We start from the raw sequence: 19,189 nt of genomic DNA on the forward strand, positions 1-19,189 counted from the left end.
AAAAAAAAAAAAAAACAAAAACAAAAAAAGAAAAATCTCTTTATTGATCAGATTCGGTGTGTTGGCACCATGCTAGGCTAGCTGATACAGTGGTACATGGAAGGTCACTGTTTCCATGTAGTTTCAATAATAATAGCTATCATTATTCTTGAAATGTATTATTATTATTAATATTATTATTGAAAGACCACCATGTTTACAATCTGATTACAATCAGAGCAGATGGAAGCAGGGGAGGCCTAGAGCAGGAAGGGCTGAGGGCAGGTCTCAAGGCTCCTAGGGAAAGAAGCTCCTGGGCCCCCTGTTCCTTCTGACACCATCAGTGCACTGTTTTCTTCTGCCCCGTTTCTAGAACTACAGTCTCCTTGGCTCTCTTAAAACCTTCCTGGGTGACCTCACTACACATGACATGCACCACCCCATGCACTAAGGTGACTCCTAAACCTGTATCCCCAGTTCCGAGCTCCCTGGACTGGAACCACACTTCCTCCTAAGAGACATTTCCTTACACAATGTCTGACGGTCACCAAACACAAAACTCAGATCCCACAAGATCTGTATTTCCTGTTAATAGTATAAAAACTGCCACCCAAGACAAACAAAAGCAAAACCAAGCAAACAAAAACACATAAATAGCATCAATTACCTTCTCTTTCTCTTACAGATGATGTGTATTTAAAAAAAAATCATATAAATCTGAACTCAAATTCACCACTCTTTGATCTCCTACACCAGTATCCAAATTCACATCAACTCCCATGCTGTTATTCTCCGCATTCCGCCACTCTGTGTTATCTACCCAGATACCATGAAAATGTCCTAAAATACTTCTTCAGACTACAGAAAAATACAAATTCCTTCACGTCAACATAAAAGATCTGCCATCTTGTCTTTTCTCACCCTCCACTACCAGCCCTTCTAGGCTTATTGCAAGGGACCTGGAAGGAAAATGCATACCCATTAAGCCTCATCAAGGCTCCTGACTCCCATGGTTCCTAGATGCTTCCATATATATATATATATATGTATGCATATTAGAGATTGTGGGACTAATATATATATATATGTATGCATATATATATATATATATTAGTCCCACAATCTCTAATCTCTTGTCCTACCTTGTCAATCTAATAACAGAAAACACAACAATAATAACAACAACAACAACAACAAAAAACCCAAAAACTCCAGTTACTGATCCTTCTTTTGTTACTCTTCCCCGGTTGACCACCCTGCCCCATCCCTATAAAAGACAGAGTTGAGTATTTCTTCCATATCTATTATGGCACTCACCAAATTATGATGATTGCATGTCTCTTTTCCTGACTAAATTACACACTTCTTTTGACAGTGTACTTTCTACTCCCCAGGCCCTGCATCTGCAGACCCTGGCACAGACAGAGTCGGCAGCTCTATCACTAGGATGGACTAAACTGATTGTTTACAATGGGATCCTAGCGTAGTTTCAAAATGCCTAAAGCCATTCTAAGAGCCTGACTGTTGACTTGGGGGAGGCCTTGAAGAAAAGAGGGATTCATTACTGCAGATCTAACACATCTAGCTTCCTTCCAGAAGAATCCACAGAAATGGTAAGGCCATATGACAAAGATTTCTACACAAATTATGTCATTTATAATGGCAAAAGAAACTTAAAAATTGAAAATAACTAATGTAAAACTTAAAGATTCATTCAATGAATCCTTTTAAAAATAGTAATTTTAGAGAAAATGATTGGTCATTCCAAACACATGCTATATCATGACTGGCATTACAACACAATGTAAGTGATACATTTACATTACAACACAATGTAAGTGACAAACAGATACATTTAAAAACATTTAAAAGGCTGGGGGGGCTATATTATTAGCAGTATTTATTATATCTAGGCAATCTACTACCACTAACATCACTAAACAAATATTTCCTAAGAACCAGTCTGTTTGCTGTAGTATACATGTCCTGGAACAAAACATGTCACACTTACATAAACCAAAGAGTTAATAAGAGTTTAAAAGAAGTACATGGGTGCCAGGCGGTGGTGGCGCACGCCTTTAATCCCAGCACTCTGGAGGCAGAGTACCCTTGTACTTTTTTTTTTTTTTTTTTTTTTTTTGATTTTCTAGACAGGGTTTCTCCGTAGCTTTTGGTTCCTGTCCTGGAACTAGCTCTTGTAGACCAGGCTGGCCTCGAACTCCCAGAGATCCGCCTGCCTCTGCCTCCAGAGTGCTGGAAAGATCTTAGAATTTCTCAGGAAAGTAAACTGGAAGCAATTTTGGTATAAAAGGGTAGAAGGCTCCTGCTGCTAGCTGTGAGCCACGATAATGACCCGACGACCGCTCTGTGTGCCCAAATCACTTGTGGACAGAAGGTGAGAGACTCTTTATCGTCAGAGCTTCCCTTCCTGTTAGCAAGTGTTCAATTTTACAGACGGGATCCGCCTCACTGGAACTTGGTCCTTCATTCATCATCCACCACACTCTCCTCTCTGCCGTTTGCCCAGCACTACTTCCTGCTCTGCCCTCAAAGACTTCCTGCAACTATCTGAATCTTTACATTCCTCTTCTTTCAAGCAGGGAACAGCCATTTAGGATGGAGTGAGCACCTCCTGGGGAATTCTAGGAAAAGCAGGAGGCTCCAACAAACACTGTGTGTTTGCAGGGTGTGACTGGGATTCACAAAGAACCTCAAGGCTTTTTAAAGTTATTGGTTCATACTATAGGTCAGGGATAAAGAGAGCCTAGGGCGAGGTACGTGGTAGAAGAGACTACACTGTTCCTCACTGTGACTATTTTACTAGCCTCCCTCGTGAATGGAAAACACTTTTAGAGCTCCCAAGGATTTTCAGTTTCTTAAAAATACACGATCACAACACACTCACTCTGCCTTAAAAGATCCCACAGTTTCATAGTCTAGGCATATGAAGGAGTAAGTATAAACTCCCAAAATTCCACAGGGCTTACATCACTGATGATAAACATGCTATGAAACAGCTCTTCAGAGATGCTTTCCCAGGAAATGCAAGTTATGGAAATTTGTAATGAAAATAGACATGCAGCTATCATAAAGAGCAGTGCAGGAATACACAAAGGGTTATGTGCACACTGTTGTGAGGTCAAAATTAAGTGCTGAGACTCTGTAGCCTAGAGTCATTTATTCCTTTGTCAACCTTTTAGGGATCATGCACTCTGTCTGGTCAAATTCTAGGTGTTAAGCTACATCAAAAGTGGGGGGGAGGGGAGGCTGTTGGGATCCCTGTCTGTGTGAAGTGTCTCATTGGATCAAAACAGACCAGAAAAAGAAGTCAAACCCTGTGTCTGGCAGAAGTAAGTACAAAGATGGTCTGGTATTCCAAAAGGAAGGAAGCAAGACACTTACCGTCTGGGGAAAGACACTGAACAGAGGAAGCACCAAGAACAAAGACTCCAAAGTCGGAAGATGTTTATTGTTTAAGGAACAGCGAGCAAGCCAGTGTGGTTTGAGCAGAATGGGAGAGGAGAGTGGTGAGTGAGGCCAGGGGTCAGGGTGAGGGGCTGGGGCTGACTAGTAAGGAATAAAGCTTTCTGGGGCAGCAGTGGTGGCAACAGGTGGAGTGGGAAAGCCAGGTGATCCCAGGTAACTAGAGCACAACCAAACAGAAGAAGGGGCAGTCTAATGGCTGTTTGGGATGCAGAGGCTGGCCTAGTCAATGAGGAGAATACATACAACGTGAGCATGCTGGGAAAGGTGGGAGGCGGGGCTGTGTGTGTGCGTGCGTGTGTGTGTGTGTGTGTGTGTAAGTATTTAGCCTGTCTGTTAAGTTGTGGAAGGAGCTGCAGGTCAGGAGGCAGCTGGAGAAGAAGCAGGCAGGCAGCTGACCTTTTAACACAACAATATAAGCCTTCCAGAAGAGTTGCCCTGGCTGCTACTCTGTAAGGAAAAACGCAGAAGTCTTGGCAAGATCGGTGTGGGGAATATATTCCCTTTAAATTTTCTGTAGCAGGGGAAGGGGTGGGGGTGAAGCAAGAACTAAAATGACCACAAACTGAACTGGTCTAACTAACAGTGAATCACAGACAAAGATGACTTAAGAATGGGCCTGAGAACGCAAACAGGAGTTTCTATTTCTCAAGGAGCAAGCTTGACATTTCCTAAATGTCCAGTTAACCCAGTGTGCACAACTACCCTAACTCACACGAGGAAGTCGTGCACATCAAAGGTATTCAAGGCCAGAGTCAGGGTCCCGCTCACTGTTGGGGCAGTCTAGTACCTAGAACAGTGTTTGGTTAGACTCAAGGGCCTAGTTTTAACGGGTAAAAAGTCTAGCCGGTGAGCTCTCACCTCAGAATCCAGAGCTAGTGGTATCCTGATAACACTCTGAGGTACTACTAACAAACTTAGAAACAGGTAGAGAAGAAAGATGCTTTCCTTGCTTAGGACCACCTGTGCAAGTCAACGGACCTCAGGGGAAGCAAGCGATTACTCACTCAGGAAACAAGGCCATTTGGGCTACGTGTAGATTGCTGTTTGGAACAGACTGATACACAGGTCAAAATATTAAAAGTGCTGCAAAAAGAGACTTGTCCTTAATACCCATCAGGAACTGCAGTAATTCTGCCCTTTGGGGACAAAGAACAAAAGTCATAAGGGAATCTTGGACAGTCTTTTCCTTCTGAGCCCTCCAAAAACATGAGAGACTTAAGAAACTGGTGTGCTTCGCAATGGCATGGCTTTTGTTGTTGTAATGGCAAATTACAAATTTATTATTATTTATCTTGATATAAAAGCGCACTAAAATGACAGCAGCTCCTATCCACTCGGGATTATGGAATGGTATAAAATCCCCGAGAGGAATTACAGGAGTAGGAAAACCCAGTAAGTAATTATATTTCTTATTATCAACCAGGCACAAACGCCTAAACTTCTGCCAGGTGAAAAACATCTTTCTCTAAATTTGTTTAAATTTAATTACATTTCACTTATTTACTAGGTTTGTGTGTGAGTGTGTTGGCGGGGGGAGGGGGCGACACTTGCGTGTAGAGGTCAGAGGACGACTTGCTTCTACCGGGAGAATCCGGGGACCGATCCGGTATCGAAAGGCTTGGCAGCAAGCGCCTTTCCCTGCTGAGCCAACTCACCGGTCTCTAAAAACATCTTCCTACAGGCCGTCATGTTACACACGTATCATTTTACTCGAGAAAAATGCTTACAGTTCACACTTCAAAGCCAGCTTCCACAGAGCTTTTTAAAGTCAAACTCGCTCATAACAATAATTTAGAATGCAAGCGTCTGGATTTGCAATATTCTCTCCCGTCTACCGCCTTCCGCGAAGCATTTTTTTCCAGCTAACACCAGAACATCCCTCAGACTCACTTCAATACCAAACACACGCCTTAAAAACCACAAAAAAGCTCAGCGGTGGTTTGGAAGGTGCTGTTAGCTTTGCCCGTCAGCAACACTAGAACCAGCGGGGAACCCAGGGTGCTCGGAACGGTGCCGCGGGGTCCGGGCCGCTTCCCGGCCGGACGCTGCGGTCCGGCGCATCCCGGGGGCGCCCTCCGTTCGCAGGCCGGGCCCGGGCCTCACCTTGTACACATCCCCGTAGGTGCCGCTGCCGACCCTCTGCACCAGCTCGTAGTCGTGCTGCGGGTTCCGCCTCAGGATGTCGGCGGCAGGCCGCAGCGGGGCCTCCATCTTCGCAGCGCCCAGCCCGGGGCTCTGCCCGCGGCGCCCGGATCCCGCTAACGAGGACGCGCGGCGCTTCCCAACATGGAGCCTCGGCGCGCAGCTGCGCCTGCACCCGCGAGAGCGAACGCGGGGGCGTCACGGGCTGCGACCCCGGCGGCCTCCGGGCCTCCCCGACCCCGCCAGGCCCCGAGCCGTCCGCACCCGAGGGGCCGCCCGTGCCCGGCCGAGGGAGCGAGCGAGCGCCGCGGCGGAGACCCGCGTCCTCTCGAAGACGGCCGTGCGCACAGTCGCCGCTGCCGCCGCCGCACCACGTTCCCCACCCGCGGCTGCGTCACCGGGAGACACGTTCGCGGCCGGCGTGGACTGAGCCGGCCCGCCCGAGAGCGCAGGCCGCGGGCCCAGACTGCCGCCCTGAGGCCCGCCGAGCGCACGACACCCTGGCCGCCGTCGCGCCCCGCCTCCCAGCGGCTTGCGGGGCGCCCGGGGGCGTTCGTGCGGCTTCTGACCCGCCCAGGCCCGGCCGGGATTCGTCCGGTCGCCGGCGGGACGAGAGGAGGGGGGCTAGTACGCAGCTCGCTGCCCTCCTAGTTCTACACGGTCGAGGTAAACTGAGGCCGCCCGGGTCGGAGGTGGGGGAGTGCCGGGTTAACTAAAGACCGGCACACCCGACTGCTCCTTCCTGTTTTACCGACTGCTCCCCGTGGTACCGGTTGTGAGGCTGGACCGCACACCTGACCTGCACAACCTGTCTTTCACCGGGGTTTCCCGAGCCATTTCTGAAAACCCCCAATTCCTACGAAGTCCGGTGGTCTCGGGTCACCACAGTATTTGCAACTTTAACGGGACCAGGAGTTCTGCAGATGCTAAAACAAAGCTGGGGACCTTGGTCTGGTTCTGGCTCCAACCTTCCAAAGTAGGTGAACTGGCATTCTTTGCAACAACTCAGTGTCCTTGTCTGTAGATGGAAGAGGATGAAGTTTTTGCATTTGACACCCCAGAAATGTTTGTAAAGCTTTTTACGGGATTGTAGAGAGGATTATCAAATCTAAGAGGTTTTGAACCGCTTAACAAGACACAGGATATTGAGCAGGAATCAAGAGAAGTGATTGGCTAATGTTTCACAGCCTGAGTTCCAATCTTGTTCTGAAGGTAGAAATTAAGTTACCATTTTAAGGTAGACTGGTAAAGTTTTTTCTAGAGTACTGCCGAGATTTGCAGCAGAAAAACCAGATAAGGACTGGAGAGAGGGCTCAGTGGTTAAGAACAGAGTTCTATAGAGCACCTGGGTTGATTCGCCCCATCTGCGTGACTATTCACGACTGTCCGTAAGTCTGGGGAGTCCGACGCCCTCTTCTGGCCGTAGGCACCAGGCACGCTCATGGTGTAGAGACATACATGCAGGCAAAACATAAAATAAAATGAAAATATAAGAAAAATGGGAAAACCCAGGTTAGTACATGGCTACTGTATGGGCAGTGACAGAAAAATGACAACAAGTTTCAGGTGACATGTGGCTCCAGACACAATCCAGTTCTGTTTTGAGAAATGCACTTCTTATAGTCAATAAGTGAAAAAATGAAATTAACACCTTACCAGAACAGGGAGTATATGCATTTTCTTGTATTCCACACACAAAGGGCGCTTATTTAGGGGCCATAAGGAAAGCCCAGACTTGCCTGCTCCAGGGACAGAGCCTGTGTGTGTGCGGCCTGCAAAGGAAGAAGCTGAGGAACAGTTCTGTCTTTCAAAGTTTCTTGGCACTTGTTTTGGTGGGCACATACTTTTGGCTTCTATGACTCAAAATCTCTTCAAATGTTCTATTGGTGTCTTAGTACTTGTTTACTGTCATGGATTTATGTTGGTCATGTAGTCAAACCCACCCTTACCAGCTCTGAGACTGAGCCATTGTGGAGCATTCATGGATTGAGAGCCGTCCACCGGACTGTCCCCAGGACAGCCAGGTAAACTTGAAGGGTGGGCTTGTGTGGTGGAAAAGCAGCCCTCCACGTTCAGGGTCAAAAAGAAAGCACTGCGCCTTTCTGTCGCATGAAATGTATTTGTTCTTATTTATGCCTGTTATCCCATAGAGAATTTGAATCAGCGCACACAAAATACTTATTTTTACACAAGATAAAAATAAGTGAGAGGAAACTGTGTGAAATCTGAAAGGGGGGGGAACAGGAAACCAGAACAATGCAACCAAAAAAAAAAAAACCCCAACAGATTTGATTGTGCTTTTTGTTTGTTTTTGAGATAAAGATGAACGAGTGGATCAAGAGAGGCCTCTCTTTCCCTGATGCAGAGACCTCAGAAAAGTTTCCCTCCTGAGCCTTCACAAACCGGAAACTCTGAATACCCAGTTTGAGACGAGGATAAATATCCTGTGACAGCCCTTTAAGTGTATTATTCTTGAAATACAATATTTAAAATGAATTAGGCAATGAAAAGTTTGAAGTCACAAGTGAAGGTATTTTATGTTGCCAGTAATGGCAGCTCCATATGCTTTGACCATCAGCTGCCAAGCGGATAGCACGGAAAGCCAAGATCCTGCGTGATAGTTAAAAATAGTGTCTGCAATAATCATTATTTTACTTGTACCACAGATGATGCAAACAGGAAAACATTCGCTTTATACTAACTCCAAAAGAATTTTAAAGATATTTTTTCAAAACTACTGAGTTAATAAGCTCAGTGACATAGGTTGTTTGGTAAAGAAATTTAAATTCAATTTAGTGTAAACAAACTGAATTGGTTTAGTTCGTATACTAAAAAAATTACACGTATAATTTCAAGGTTGAAAGTTATAGCAAATCATTGTAGCTAACATTGAAAGAACTCTTACAAATCGCTCAATTTTATATGACAAGATATGGAATAAGAAGACACTTGGCTAAATAGGTAATCTCATTCAAAACTAGTACATATATATGTATTACTTTAAGGTGTGTTATGCATATAAATATATATTTATACATATATAAAGTACTATATGTATTACTTTAAGGTATGTTAACTTTTGTTTGTGGTGCCTTTGTTTAAGTCTGTGAAGCTGTGATTCTTTGCCTGTCTAAAACACCTGATGATCCTAATAATGCGCTGAACGGCCAATAGCAAGGCAGGAGCAAGGATGGGGGGGGCAGAGAAATGAGGAAAAAGAGGAGCAAGAAAAAGCAGGGGAAGGAAGACTTGAGGACCCAGCCACCCAGCCAGCCACAGAGGAAGAGTGAAAGTAAGATACACAGGAGTAAGAAAAGGAAAAATCCCAGAGGGAAAAGGTATTTGGGATAATTTCAGAAAAGCTGACAAGAAACAAACCAAACTAAGGGTGAACATTCATAACTAAGAATAAGCCTCATGTGTGATTTATTTGGGAGCTGGGTGGTAGCCCCCCCAAAGCCAAAAGAGTAAAACATCACACAACATACACACACAGAGAGACACATAGATGCATAGTTCATACTTGACATGCAAACGTTTTCCAGATTTTAAAAATTTTATTTTTGATACAATTTATTTGTTGGGGGGCAGTGCTAATGCCATGGGGTGGTACATGCATGTTGGGTGGGGGTTGGCGGACAATTTATGGGAGTCGATTTTATCTTTCTACCATGTAGATCAAGCTCAGGCCATCAGGTGAAGGCGAGAGCCCGGGCAGGCTGAGCTGTCTCTCTGGCTCTGTTTTCCAGCTTTTTGCTCTGTTTTGTGTACAGACTGTGGTGGCTTACTGTGTGCTTGTAATATTTTCCCCTCTTTTAATCTTCGTCTTTTTTTTTTTTTCGAGACAGGGTTTCTCTGTAGCTTTGGTGCCCGTCCCGGAACTAGCTCTTGTAGACCAGGCTGGTCTCGAACTCCCAGAGATCCGCCTGTCTCTGCCTCCAGAGTACTGGGATTAAAGGCCTGCGCCACCACCACCGCCCAGCTTTAATCTTCTTCAGTAAAGTGGTAGTTGTGATTAGTGATCTCTAAAGTCAACTCTAATTTTAGCCAAGACTAAATGACAAGAAAAATCAAGGCCTTGGAATTTTTTATTTTTTATATAGCCAAGGTTCAAATTTATTATCCAAGCAACACTGGCTAATTAAAATCTCGAAATTAGGTTGCTGAATGTGGTGGCGCACACCTTTAATCCCAGCACTCAGGAAGCAGAGGCAGGCGGATCTCTGTTAGTTCCAAAGCCAGCCTGGTCTACATAGTGAGTTCAGGCCAGCCAGGGCTACACCATCTTTAGAACATACGGATTTTAGCAATATAATATCTCAGTCCATCCCTCCCTTGCTCCACCCTCAACTGTTTGCGACAGGGTTTCTTGTGTAGTCATGGCTGGCCTGGTACTCACAGAGGACCAGCTGCCTCTGCTTCCCGGTTTTATATGATTAAACAAATAGCTCTTTAGAGTTTTAAATATCAATCAATCAGTTGTCAGAAGACATTGTAACAATTATGATCTGAATTTCCAGATACTTGATATTAAATCATTCTTTCTAATACTTGGTATGACCTCTGCCTGTTAAGGAGAGAATCATATTTTTAAAGCCTGGGATGATTCTTGTAGTTTGTCCTGGCTAGCAATAGAACATGGGCCATATTTAGAATTAAGATCGGTCATTGTGACAAAAGTCTTAGAAGATATGAAAGCGGTTCACAGGTTGTGAGCTGGACTTGATCTCTGGACATGTTAAGAAGCTGTTTCTGTTAGCTTTTTTCCAGAGGGTGCTTTTGGGGAGTCTATTGGGCTAGGTAGAAGGGTTTCCTTTTGTATTTGGATCACAAATTGATCTGACTGAAAATTCAATAGCTAAAAAAACAAAACAAATTACAAATAATCTTGTGCTGTTCCTTATCTTCACTTTGTAACAGGTAAATGTTTTGAAAGGTACCTAAAGGGTGCCTGTATATCTTATGGGCTAGAGTTAAGAGTAGGAGAGGCCATGCCTGGCTATGGCCCCTATCTTACAGCCACCCCTTCCCCTCTTTTGAGACAAGGTCTGTCTGTCTATCTATCTATCTATCTATCTATCTATCTATCTATCTATCTATCTATCTATCTATCTATCTATCTATCCACACACACAAAGTGCATACATACATACCCCTGGCTGTCCTGAAACTCATTATGTAGACCAGGTTGTCCTCAAACTCACAGAGACCTGCTTCCCTAGTGCTGGGTTTAAAAGTGTGCTCCACCAGATCTGGCCCAATTATTTCTCTCATAGGATTCTGGAAGTTTTGTTTCTAATCTCAGGATGTATCTATCCTTTATTCCTATTTTTTAAAAAAAGATTTTTGTTTAGTGTACGTGTACCATGTGCAACCCTGGTGCCCAGGGAGGCCAGAAGAGGGTTGGATCCCTGGAATGGGAGGTACTGCCAGTTGTGACCATTTGTGTACTGGGAATTGAAACCTAGTACTTTTTTACAAGGTCAGCCAGTACTCTTAACCACTGAGCCATTTTACAAGCCTTCCACTATGCCTTCCTAATACGCATGTGTTGTGTGTATGTGTGAATGTATGTATGAAATATTTGTATAAAAGTGAGACCTCCAGACATACCATGAAACAACTCCCACCCCCACACTCACCTCAGGATCACATAAACACAATTGCAAAATTAAATCAAGGCCTTGAGACTTTGTCCCCTCCCTCCCTTTCAGAGCCAGCAAGCAGATTGTACAAAATCAATAATTTTTAACTTCCCAGCACAGGCCAATGGAGTCCCCAACTCCCCTTAAATTAGCCACTGTAGAAATTCCTCCCATCACAGACACATTGGCTGGGAACCTTCTCCAGGTTCTGGTGTTAGGATGGGGTCATGATTGCACGGCCACCCTCAGACACATTGGCTGGGAACCTTCTCCAGGTTCTGGTGTTAGGATGGGGTCATGATTGCACGGCCACTCTCACATTCCTGAACTCCAGGGGCCCAGAGAAGGTGGCTGCTTGGAAGAAGTTATGCTAACAAATAAATTGAGCAATAAATAACCCCTGATTTTAGTGGAATCAGTTTGAGTTTCTCTCCATTAGTGTGATGTTGGCTGTTGGCTTGCTGTATATTGCCTTTATTATGTTTAAGTATGTTATTTGTTTCTCTGATTTCTCTAAGACCTTTATCATGAAAGGGTGATGGATTTTGTCAAAGGCTTTTCCAGCATCTAGTGAGATGATCATGTGTTTTTTTTCTTTCAGTTTATTTAAATGATGGATTACATTGACAGATTGTCATATGTTGAACCATCCTTGCATCTCTGAGATGAAGCCTACTTGATCATGGTGGATGATTTTTCTAATGCATTCTTGGATTTGGCTTGCTAATATTTTATTGAGTATTTTTGTATCAATGTTCATGAGGGAAATTTGTCTGTAATTCATTTTCTTTGTAATGTCTTTGTGTGGTTTGGGTATCAGGGTAACTGTAGCCTCAAAAAAAAAAAGAGTTTGGTAATGTCACTTCTGTTTCTATTGTGTGGAGCAACTTGAGGAGTATTGGTACTAGCTCTTACTGAAATTCTGATAGAATTCTGCTTTAAACCCAATGTATATATTGGAGGCTTTTGATGACTTATTTCTATTTCCGTAGGGGTTATAGGTCTATTTAAATTGTTTATCTGGTCTTGGTTTAATTTTGATGTATGGTACATATCCAGAAAATTGTTTATTTCCCTTAAATTTTCCAATTTTGTGGAGTATAAGCTTTTGAAGTGTGACCTGATGATTCTCTGGATTTCTTCAGTGTCTGTTGTTATTTTTTGAATTTGGATATTCTTTCTGCCTTTTAGTTAGTTTAGATAAAGGTTTGTCTATCTTGTTGATTTTCTCGAAGAACCAACTTTTTCTCTCATTGATTTTTTTGTATTGTTCTCTTTGTTTTTATTTTATTGATTTCAGCCCTCAATTTGACTAGTTCCTGGTGCCTACTCTTTCTGGGTGTGTTTGCTTCTTTTTGTTCTAGAACTTTCACGTGTGCTGTTAAGTCTCGCTAGTGTGACATTTCTCCAGGTTCTTTATATAGGCGCTTTAATGCTATGAACTTTCCTCTTAGCACTGCTTTCGAAGTGTTCCATAATTTTGAGTATGTTGTAATTCATTTTCATTGAATTCTAGGAAGTTTTAATTTCTTTCTTTGTTTTTTTCCTTGACCCAGGGGTGATTCAGTTGAGCATTGTCCGATTTCAGTAAGATTGTGGGCTTTCTGAAATTAGTGTTGTTATTGAATTCTAATGTTAAGCCATGGTGATGGATCACAGCTGGTAGATCCAGTCGTGGAGATAGTTGGTTTGTGAGGACTCTGACCTAAATGATGGATTGAGTCATTGATAGTGTCAAAATCTGAATGGACTTTTGGGGTATTGGAAACTATAGAAGGTAGACCTCATTGGAGGAACCAAGTCACGGAGAACATGCCTCCTCACGTTCCTTCCTGGCTGCCATGAGGGGAGTGGCTTTGTTTCAGCAGGCCCGTGTTGCCATGATACCATCCCTCAGCACACAACCAAAACTGTGGAGCCAGTTGGTCATAGTTCATAAGCTCTGAAAGTTAAGTTTTCAGTTGTTCTTGTCAAGTATTATGTCACAGTGATAAAAAAGAAGACTGCCCTGCGCTTTACTGTGTTCATCCTGCACAGTTATGCTTCGTGCGCGCTGCTGGGAAATACTATTTTCAGGTGTGTGACTATTGTTTATGCCGCATTTGTTTAACTCTGTGAAGCTGTGATTCTTTGCCTGTCTAACACACCTAATGGTCTAATAAAGAGTTGAACAGTCAATAGCAAGAGAGGAGCAAGGATAGGCAGGGCTGGCAGGCAGAGAGTGTAAATAAAGAAACGAGGAAGAAGAGGAGCAGCAAGAACAAGGAGAGACATCAGGGGCCAACCATCCAGCCAGACACAGAGTACGAAGGAAAGTAAGATGTACAGAAATAATAAAGATAAAAGCCCAGAGGCAAAAGGTAGTCGGGATAATTAGTTAAGAAAAGCTGGCAAGAAGCATGCAAGCTAAGACTGGGCATTCATAACTAATAATAAGCCTCTGTGAGTGATGTTTTTGGATCTCAGTGGTGGGTCCCTCAAAAAGCCAAAAGAATAAAACACCACACAATAGCACATAGCCCATAGAATTTTCCCAATTGAGACATTGAGTGAATTGGAGCAGAGATATCCTTGCCAACCTCTCTGGTGACTGTCCTCGGTTGGAGATGATGTTGCCATAGTAACGCAGGGAATCCTTGCAGAGACCGGAAGACATAACTATTAAAAACATGCTGAGTACAGTTACTATTATTGATAACTCCCAAGAAGAAGTGATAACATTTTAATTATAAGGTATTGTGGTGGGGCCTGTGAATCTTCAGACCTGAAACAAATGAAGCCGGGAGCCTATTTAATTGCTACTTACTATATGTGAGTGGAAGGGTTAAAGGAACTGGTCACTATAATAGAGATGTAGAACATGACCTAACATCTGGTCGTAAGCCAGTTCTTAAACCTAGAATCCCTTAATTAAGGTGTGGAAGGCAGGTGTCTTTGAGGAAGGATCCTGCCGATGGTTACACATGATGATTGTCCCTCAGAGACGTGGCCTTTCACCAGGATGGATGTGAGCTGAGGAATGTGAAATTCCCAGACAGTCAGAGGATAGCAGTCTGCACATCAGGATTCCGGCGACCCCAGTGGAGGCTGAGGAAGTCAGACGTAGTCCTGCCTCACGTCTTTGATGAAAGGTCTAGAAAAAGCAACAAGAATGGGCATACCGCACAGAGGAAACACAGCAAGAGGCTTGCGGATGTCAACTTAGGGCTGTGAAATTGTAGGACTGAAAGGACCAGTGTGACCCCCGTGCCTAAGGCTCACCATCTTTAACTCCATTCTAGGCATTAAGTGAAATCTAAAAACTTAAAAAATTTAAATCTGAGAGAGCTTTTTGTCTTTTTAACACATCTGCTTAGTCCATCCAGTAGTGTCTTGGTCCGCTTTTTGTTGCTATGACAGAATATCACAGACTGAGAATTCACATCTCTTAGTTCTGAAGGCTACACAGCCCGATATCAAGGTGTTGGCATCTGGTGAAACCTTCGGTTATATTGTCACTTAGCAGAGGGCAGAGGACAAGAACTTGCTGGTGTGAAATGGGTAGGTGAGGGAAGCTCATCATTAAAGAATTTAAAGGCTGGGCGGTGGTGGCGCACGCCTTTAATCCCAGCACTTGGGAGGCAGAGGCAGGTGGATCTCTGTGAGTTCGAGACCAGCCTGGTCTACAAGAGCTAGTTCCAGGACAGGCTACAAAACCACAGAGAAACCCTGTCTCGAAAAAACAAAACAAACAAACAAAAAAAAATTTAAGTGGACCCAGCGTTCCTAGGCTAATCATCCCTTAAAGGGCTCATCTTTTGACATGGTTACAATAGGGATTAAGTTTGCAACATATGAACTTTGGTGGACACTTCCAAACCATCCCAAATAGACAAATTAGCATTGGAGATTGGAAACTCCTCTACAGGTAAAGTACTGGCTGAGCAAGTGTCACTACCTTAGTTCAGGTCCCCAGCACCATCTGAAAGCCAGGCATGGCGGTATCACCTGTAGCTCCAGCACCGGGGAGGCAGAGACAAGAGGATCACAGGGTCTTGCTGGTCAGTCAGTCTAGTTGAAGCAGCAAGCTTGGGGTTCACTGAGAGACCCTGTCTCAGCAAAATAAAAAGGTGGTTGAGGAAGAAATTGTCAATCTCTGTCCTCCACATATATACACGTAAGTGAGCAAACATCGGGAAGCTCCTTGGTTTTTTTTCCACACATGTAGACCACACACAAACATGAACAGTCAATTAATTTGTAGTACTGCATTTAGGACCTTTCCTAGTGCCAATAAACATCAACTAGGTAGCCTGAGCATGGCTGCCAACCGGAAGCCCAGAGTGTAGCTTTTTCAGTGCCTGTTAAGGATAATCTGAAGCCCTCTGCTTTCCCGAGGCTGTGATAGCACCGTCACTGTTCTACCTTGTCTGCTCGGTGACAGACTGTAATTCTAGACTGACCTTTGTTTCCTTGCTGTCTAGAAGAACATCATGATTCCATTTTATAAATACGGCCTGAGGAACAGGAAGTATCTACCATCCTACATACTTTAGGAAGAGCATTAAGGCAGATGTGATCTCATACATATAGTCATGGCTATTTAGAAACTTAAGACAGGAGATCCATGAACCTAGGATCAACAAACTGGGTAAAATTATTTTAATTCATTCTTTAAAACAAAAAACAGATTACACTATGCCAGAGGATAAAACATAAGTCCCTGTGGTCCTAGCACATAAATTTGTCCATCTCAGAGGATGATGTTATGTGCTCAGCTGATGTATTTGGAATTTGAAGACGGTGTACTGCATTCACTGCTCTTTGATTCTTTCCCGCATAACACGTGACTGCCAGTTTTCTTTTTTCTATATATTTTTAAATTTTTAATGCAATCTTTTCTCATTTACATAGCTATCCTCATTCCCACTCCCTCACCTCCTCCCGCCCCACCCTTCCTCCCACTCACCCCCGTCCACTCCTCAGAAGGGGTAAGGCTTCCCGTGGGGAGTCAACAAGTCTGACACATCACTTCCAGGCAAGACCAGGCCCTCCCCACAAAACTAGGTTGAGCAAGGCATCCCTCATAGGGAGTGGGCTCCAAGACTGCAGTTCAAGCACTAGGAATAAATCCTGGTCCTACTGCCAGTGGCCCCATACACTGCCCAAACCCCACAACTGTCCCCCACATTCAGTGGGCCTAGTTTGGGCCTGTGCAGGTTCCCCTGCTATCAGTCCAGAGTCAGTGAGCTCCCACTAGCTCAGGTCAGCTGTCTCTGGGTAGCTCCATCATAGTCTTGACCCCTTTGCTCATATCATTCTTCCCTCTCTTGGACTGGCCTCCGGAAGCCTGGCCCCATGCTTCACTGTGGATCTCTGTATCTGCTTCCATCAGTTGCCAGATGAAGGGTCTATGATGACAGTTAAGGTAGCATGACTGCCAATTTTCATGGACCTGGAACAACGTAACACCTGGCTATGCCATGCAATGTCTTGATACTTTAGGCTTTAGGACTCAGCACCTGATAGTAAACACACATATCATATGGAGTTTCTGGAAAACCCCAAATGAGAATTGCAGCACTAAGGATACTATATAGGATTTTGAGAGATGAACATACCAGATCTGTGATGTCTTTACCACTGAGAGCCAATTCTTGGCTTACTACCAGGCATTTGGTGACTGTTTAACAGCAGACTGTGGGATACTAAGTGACTGTGTGACATAGACTGTTCTTTAGGAACTAAGTATGATCTAGTTCACTAAATCCTAAGTGCAAGCATCAGAATTCCACTACTGAATGGAACAGTGCATCCTGGGAAAGCTTGGCACAGTCTGGAGCACAGGTCGATGTCTAACAAACTTCCATACCCCCTTTCCTCTACTTAGACATTCTGGCTCAGGGTCATTGAGCAGAGGACGAGCGCGTGCAGGCCTGGTTTATGATCAGTCAGCACTCTGTGTTGGCACCCGTGTGAAGCAGCTTGCTGCTGACTTATGGCCCCGATTCCACAAAGAGGAATGACAACGAAGAGAAATTCTCCCAGTGGGTACAGTGTTGAGCAGTACATTTCATTGACCTTTTTGTTAGGAAAGAGAACTGGCCTGAGGAATGAATCAATATTGATTTATGCACAGTAGATAATAGATTAGCCAGTGACTTGGAAAGAAGATGATTAGAATTAAGGAAATCATTAGATAAGGTATTGTGGATGGGCTATTAGAATTATACAAAATGTGAAAATATTTGTGAGCCGTATTACCTCCACCTGAGGGCATCCACCTGATAAGTGATTCCTCAAGATGATCTGCCCTGTCGATGTCAGCCAGCTAGTCTCTTTGCCCAGTTACTGTAGGCTTGCTTAGTTGCCCCATATGGCAATAAGAACGTAAGGTAAATAGTCTACTTAACAGCATGGATTTCTGTTTGCCAAGTATAATCCAGTACTGTCATCATGGAGTGTTTGACTTGCTTACAACAGAGGCCATCACAGAGACTCAAGTCTGATATTGTCCAGATCAGCCAGTCATCTGATGGTAATTTAATTGTGCTAGATCTTTTCTATGATGATGGGAAAGGCAATTTGCCTCCACAGAAATAGATATATATTGCACATGTTTGTCTTTCCTGACCATAAAGCTCCTTCTAGTGTCATAACCCACGGGCTCATAGAACACCTTGTTTCATCTCCATGCTTCACTGCCACAAACAGCAATGTCTTTGGACAAGAAACTGAGTTTGCTAAGAATGCAGTGTGTCAGGATGGTCTGCCCGGGAGTTAGGTGCTTTGGCCCTAACCCATGAGTCAGAAATGGCTAATTAATATAGTGGGGGTGGGTGTTTGCTGACTGAGATGTGGGCTCCATGAAGATATGGCCTACAAATTAACCCAGTATTCATATTCTACAGTATATAGTCCATGGTCAGAATTCATGGGCCTGTGAACCAAGGGCTAGATGTACCATTGCTCTTACATTATTCCTAATAATCCTGGATAATTTTTGTCCTTATAGTTTATTATCTATAATTTTGTCTCTACACACTGCGCTTGGTGGGTTTGAAGGCCCAACTAGACAAGGGACAGGTATTTTTCTTCATCTAAGTAAATCACACTGCTATTAACTGAGGAGTTGAAGCTACTACACAGCTGCTTTTTTGTCCTCAGCCCCGCGAACCAACAGACCAGAGAAGGAACACTGCATTGGCTGGTGTTATTGGTCCTGATTACTACAGGGACGTTGGTTGTTGTTGCACAAAGGGAGAGGACTATGTCAGGAGCCCGTCAGTACTCACGTTAGCTAGAACACTAATGCTCAGGAGAACGGATAGCCTGGATCGTATGAGGGAAGCCCCAAGGACGGAAGAAAGGACAAATCGTGGTCCTTTGAAGACACCATGTTCAATGATCATGTTATTCCTTCCATAAGAGGGAAATATTTTTCTTATTTAAACCACTAGAATTTGTTTTACAGCAGCCCAATTTATTTCCTAAAAAGTATTAACTATGATATGTTGAGCTGATGAATTAGCCAAGGTCTATCTGTCTTCCAACAAATTTTCTTGTGAGAGAAATAGCCTATTTTATTTAAGTCTTTTTGAGATACATGCAGAAGCATGTTAATCGATACAAATACCTCTTCAAAATTGTTTGTTGTAGACTCTATAACATAGTCAGTATATCATAGACTCTCTAATATAGAGGGAACTGCAAGTTTGGATATCAGTATTGGAAAAACTCCTGGTTTAGGGAGGACTTTACTTATGATGAGGTAAAATGAATATGAGACAGGACCAATAGAAGAAAAATTGAGGATAAAGAGTAGAAAAGAGTTTATAGAATAAGATGTTAGAGGTGCAGGAGCTTTATCTCAAGGTTTGTTCATGTTGTAGCGTGTATAGTATTCCATTATAAATGGTATTCCACTGTATGCATACACCACATTTGTTCATGTTGTA

At 43.7% G+C, this 19,189-nt stretch overlaps 2 protein-coding genes across 3 annotated transcripts in view; one reads left to right on the forward strand and one right to left on the reverse strand.

Moving 5' to 3' along the window:
• Positions 1-5,752, reverse strand: part of Map4k5 (mitogen-activated protein kinase kinase kinase kinase 5) — a 92,043-nt gene extending 86,291 nt beyond the window's left edge. For both annotated transcript variants that reach the window (XM_005343153.3, XM_026779255.1), the window contains exon 1: positions 5,569-5,752. In XM_005343153.3, coding sequence (XP_005343210.1) covers positions 5,569-5,676 — 108 coding nt within the window. In that variant the 5' untranslated portion in view covers positions 5,677-5,752. The remainder of the gene's footprint in view (positions 1-5,568) is intronic.
• A 589-nt stretch (positions 5,753-6,341) lies between these two features.
• Positions 6,342-19,189, forward strand: part of Atl1 (atlastin GTPase 1) — a 77,806-nt gene continuing 64,958 nt past the window's right edge. Inside the window, exon 1 of the mRNA XM_026779262.1 lies at positions 6,342-6,583. The gene's annotated coding sequence lies outside the window, so the exon portion shown is untranslated. The remainder of the gene's footprint in view (positions 6,584-19,189) is intronic.

The sequence above is a fragment of the Microtus ochrogaster genome, chromosome 1 (genome assembly GCF_000317375.1).
Source record: "Microtus ochrogaster isolate Prairie Vole_2 chromosome 1, MicOch1.0, whole genome shotgun sequence".
Lineage (NCBI taxonomy): Eukaryota > Metazoa > Chordata > Mammalia > Rodentia > Cricetidae > Microtus > Microtus ochrogaster.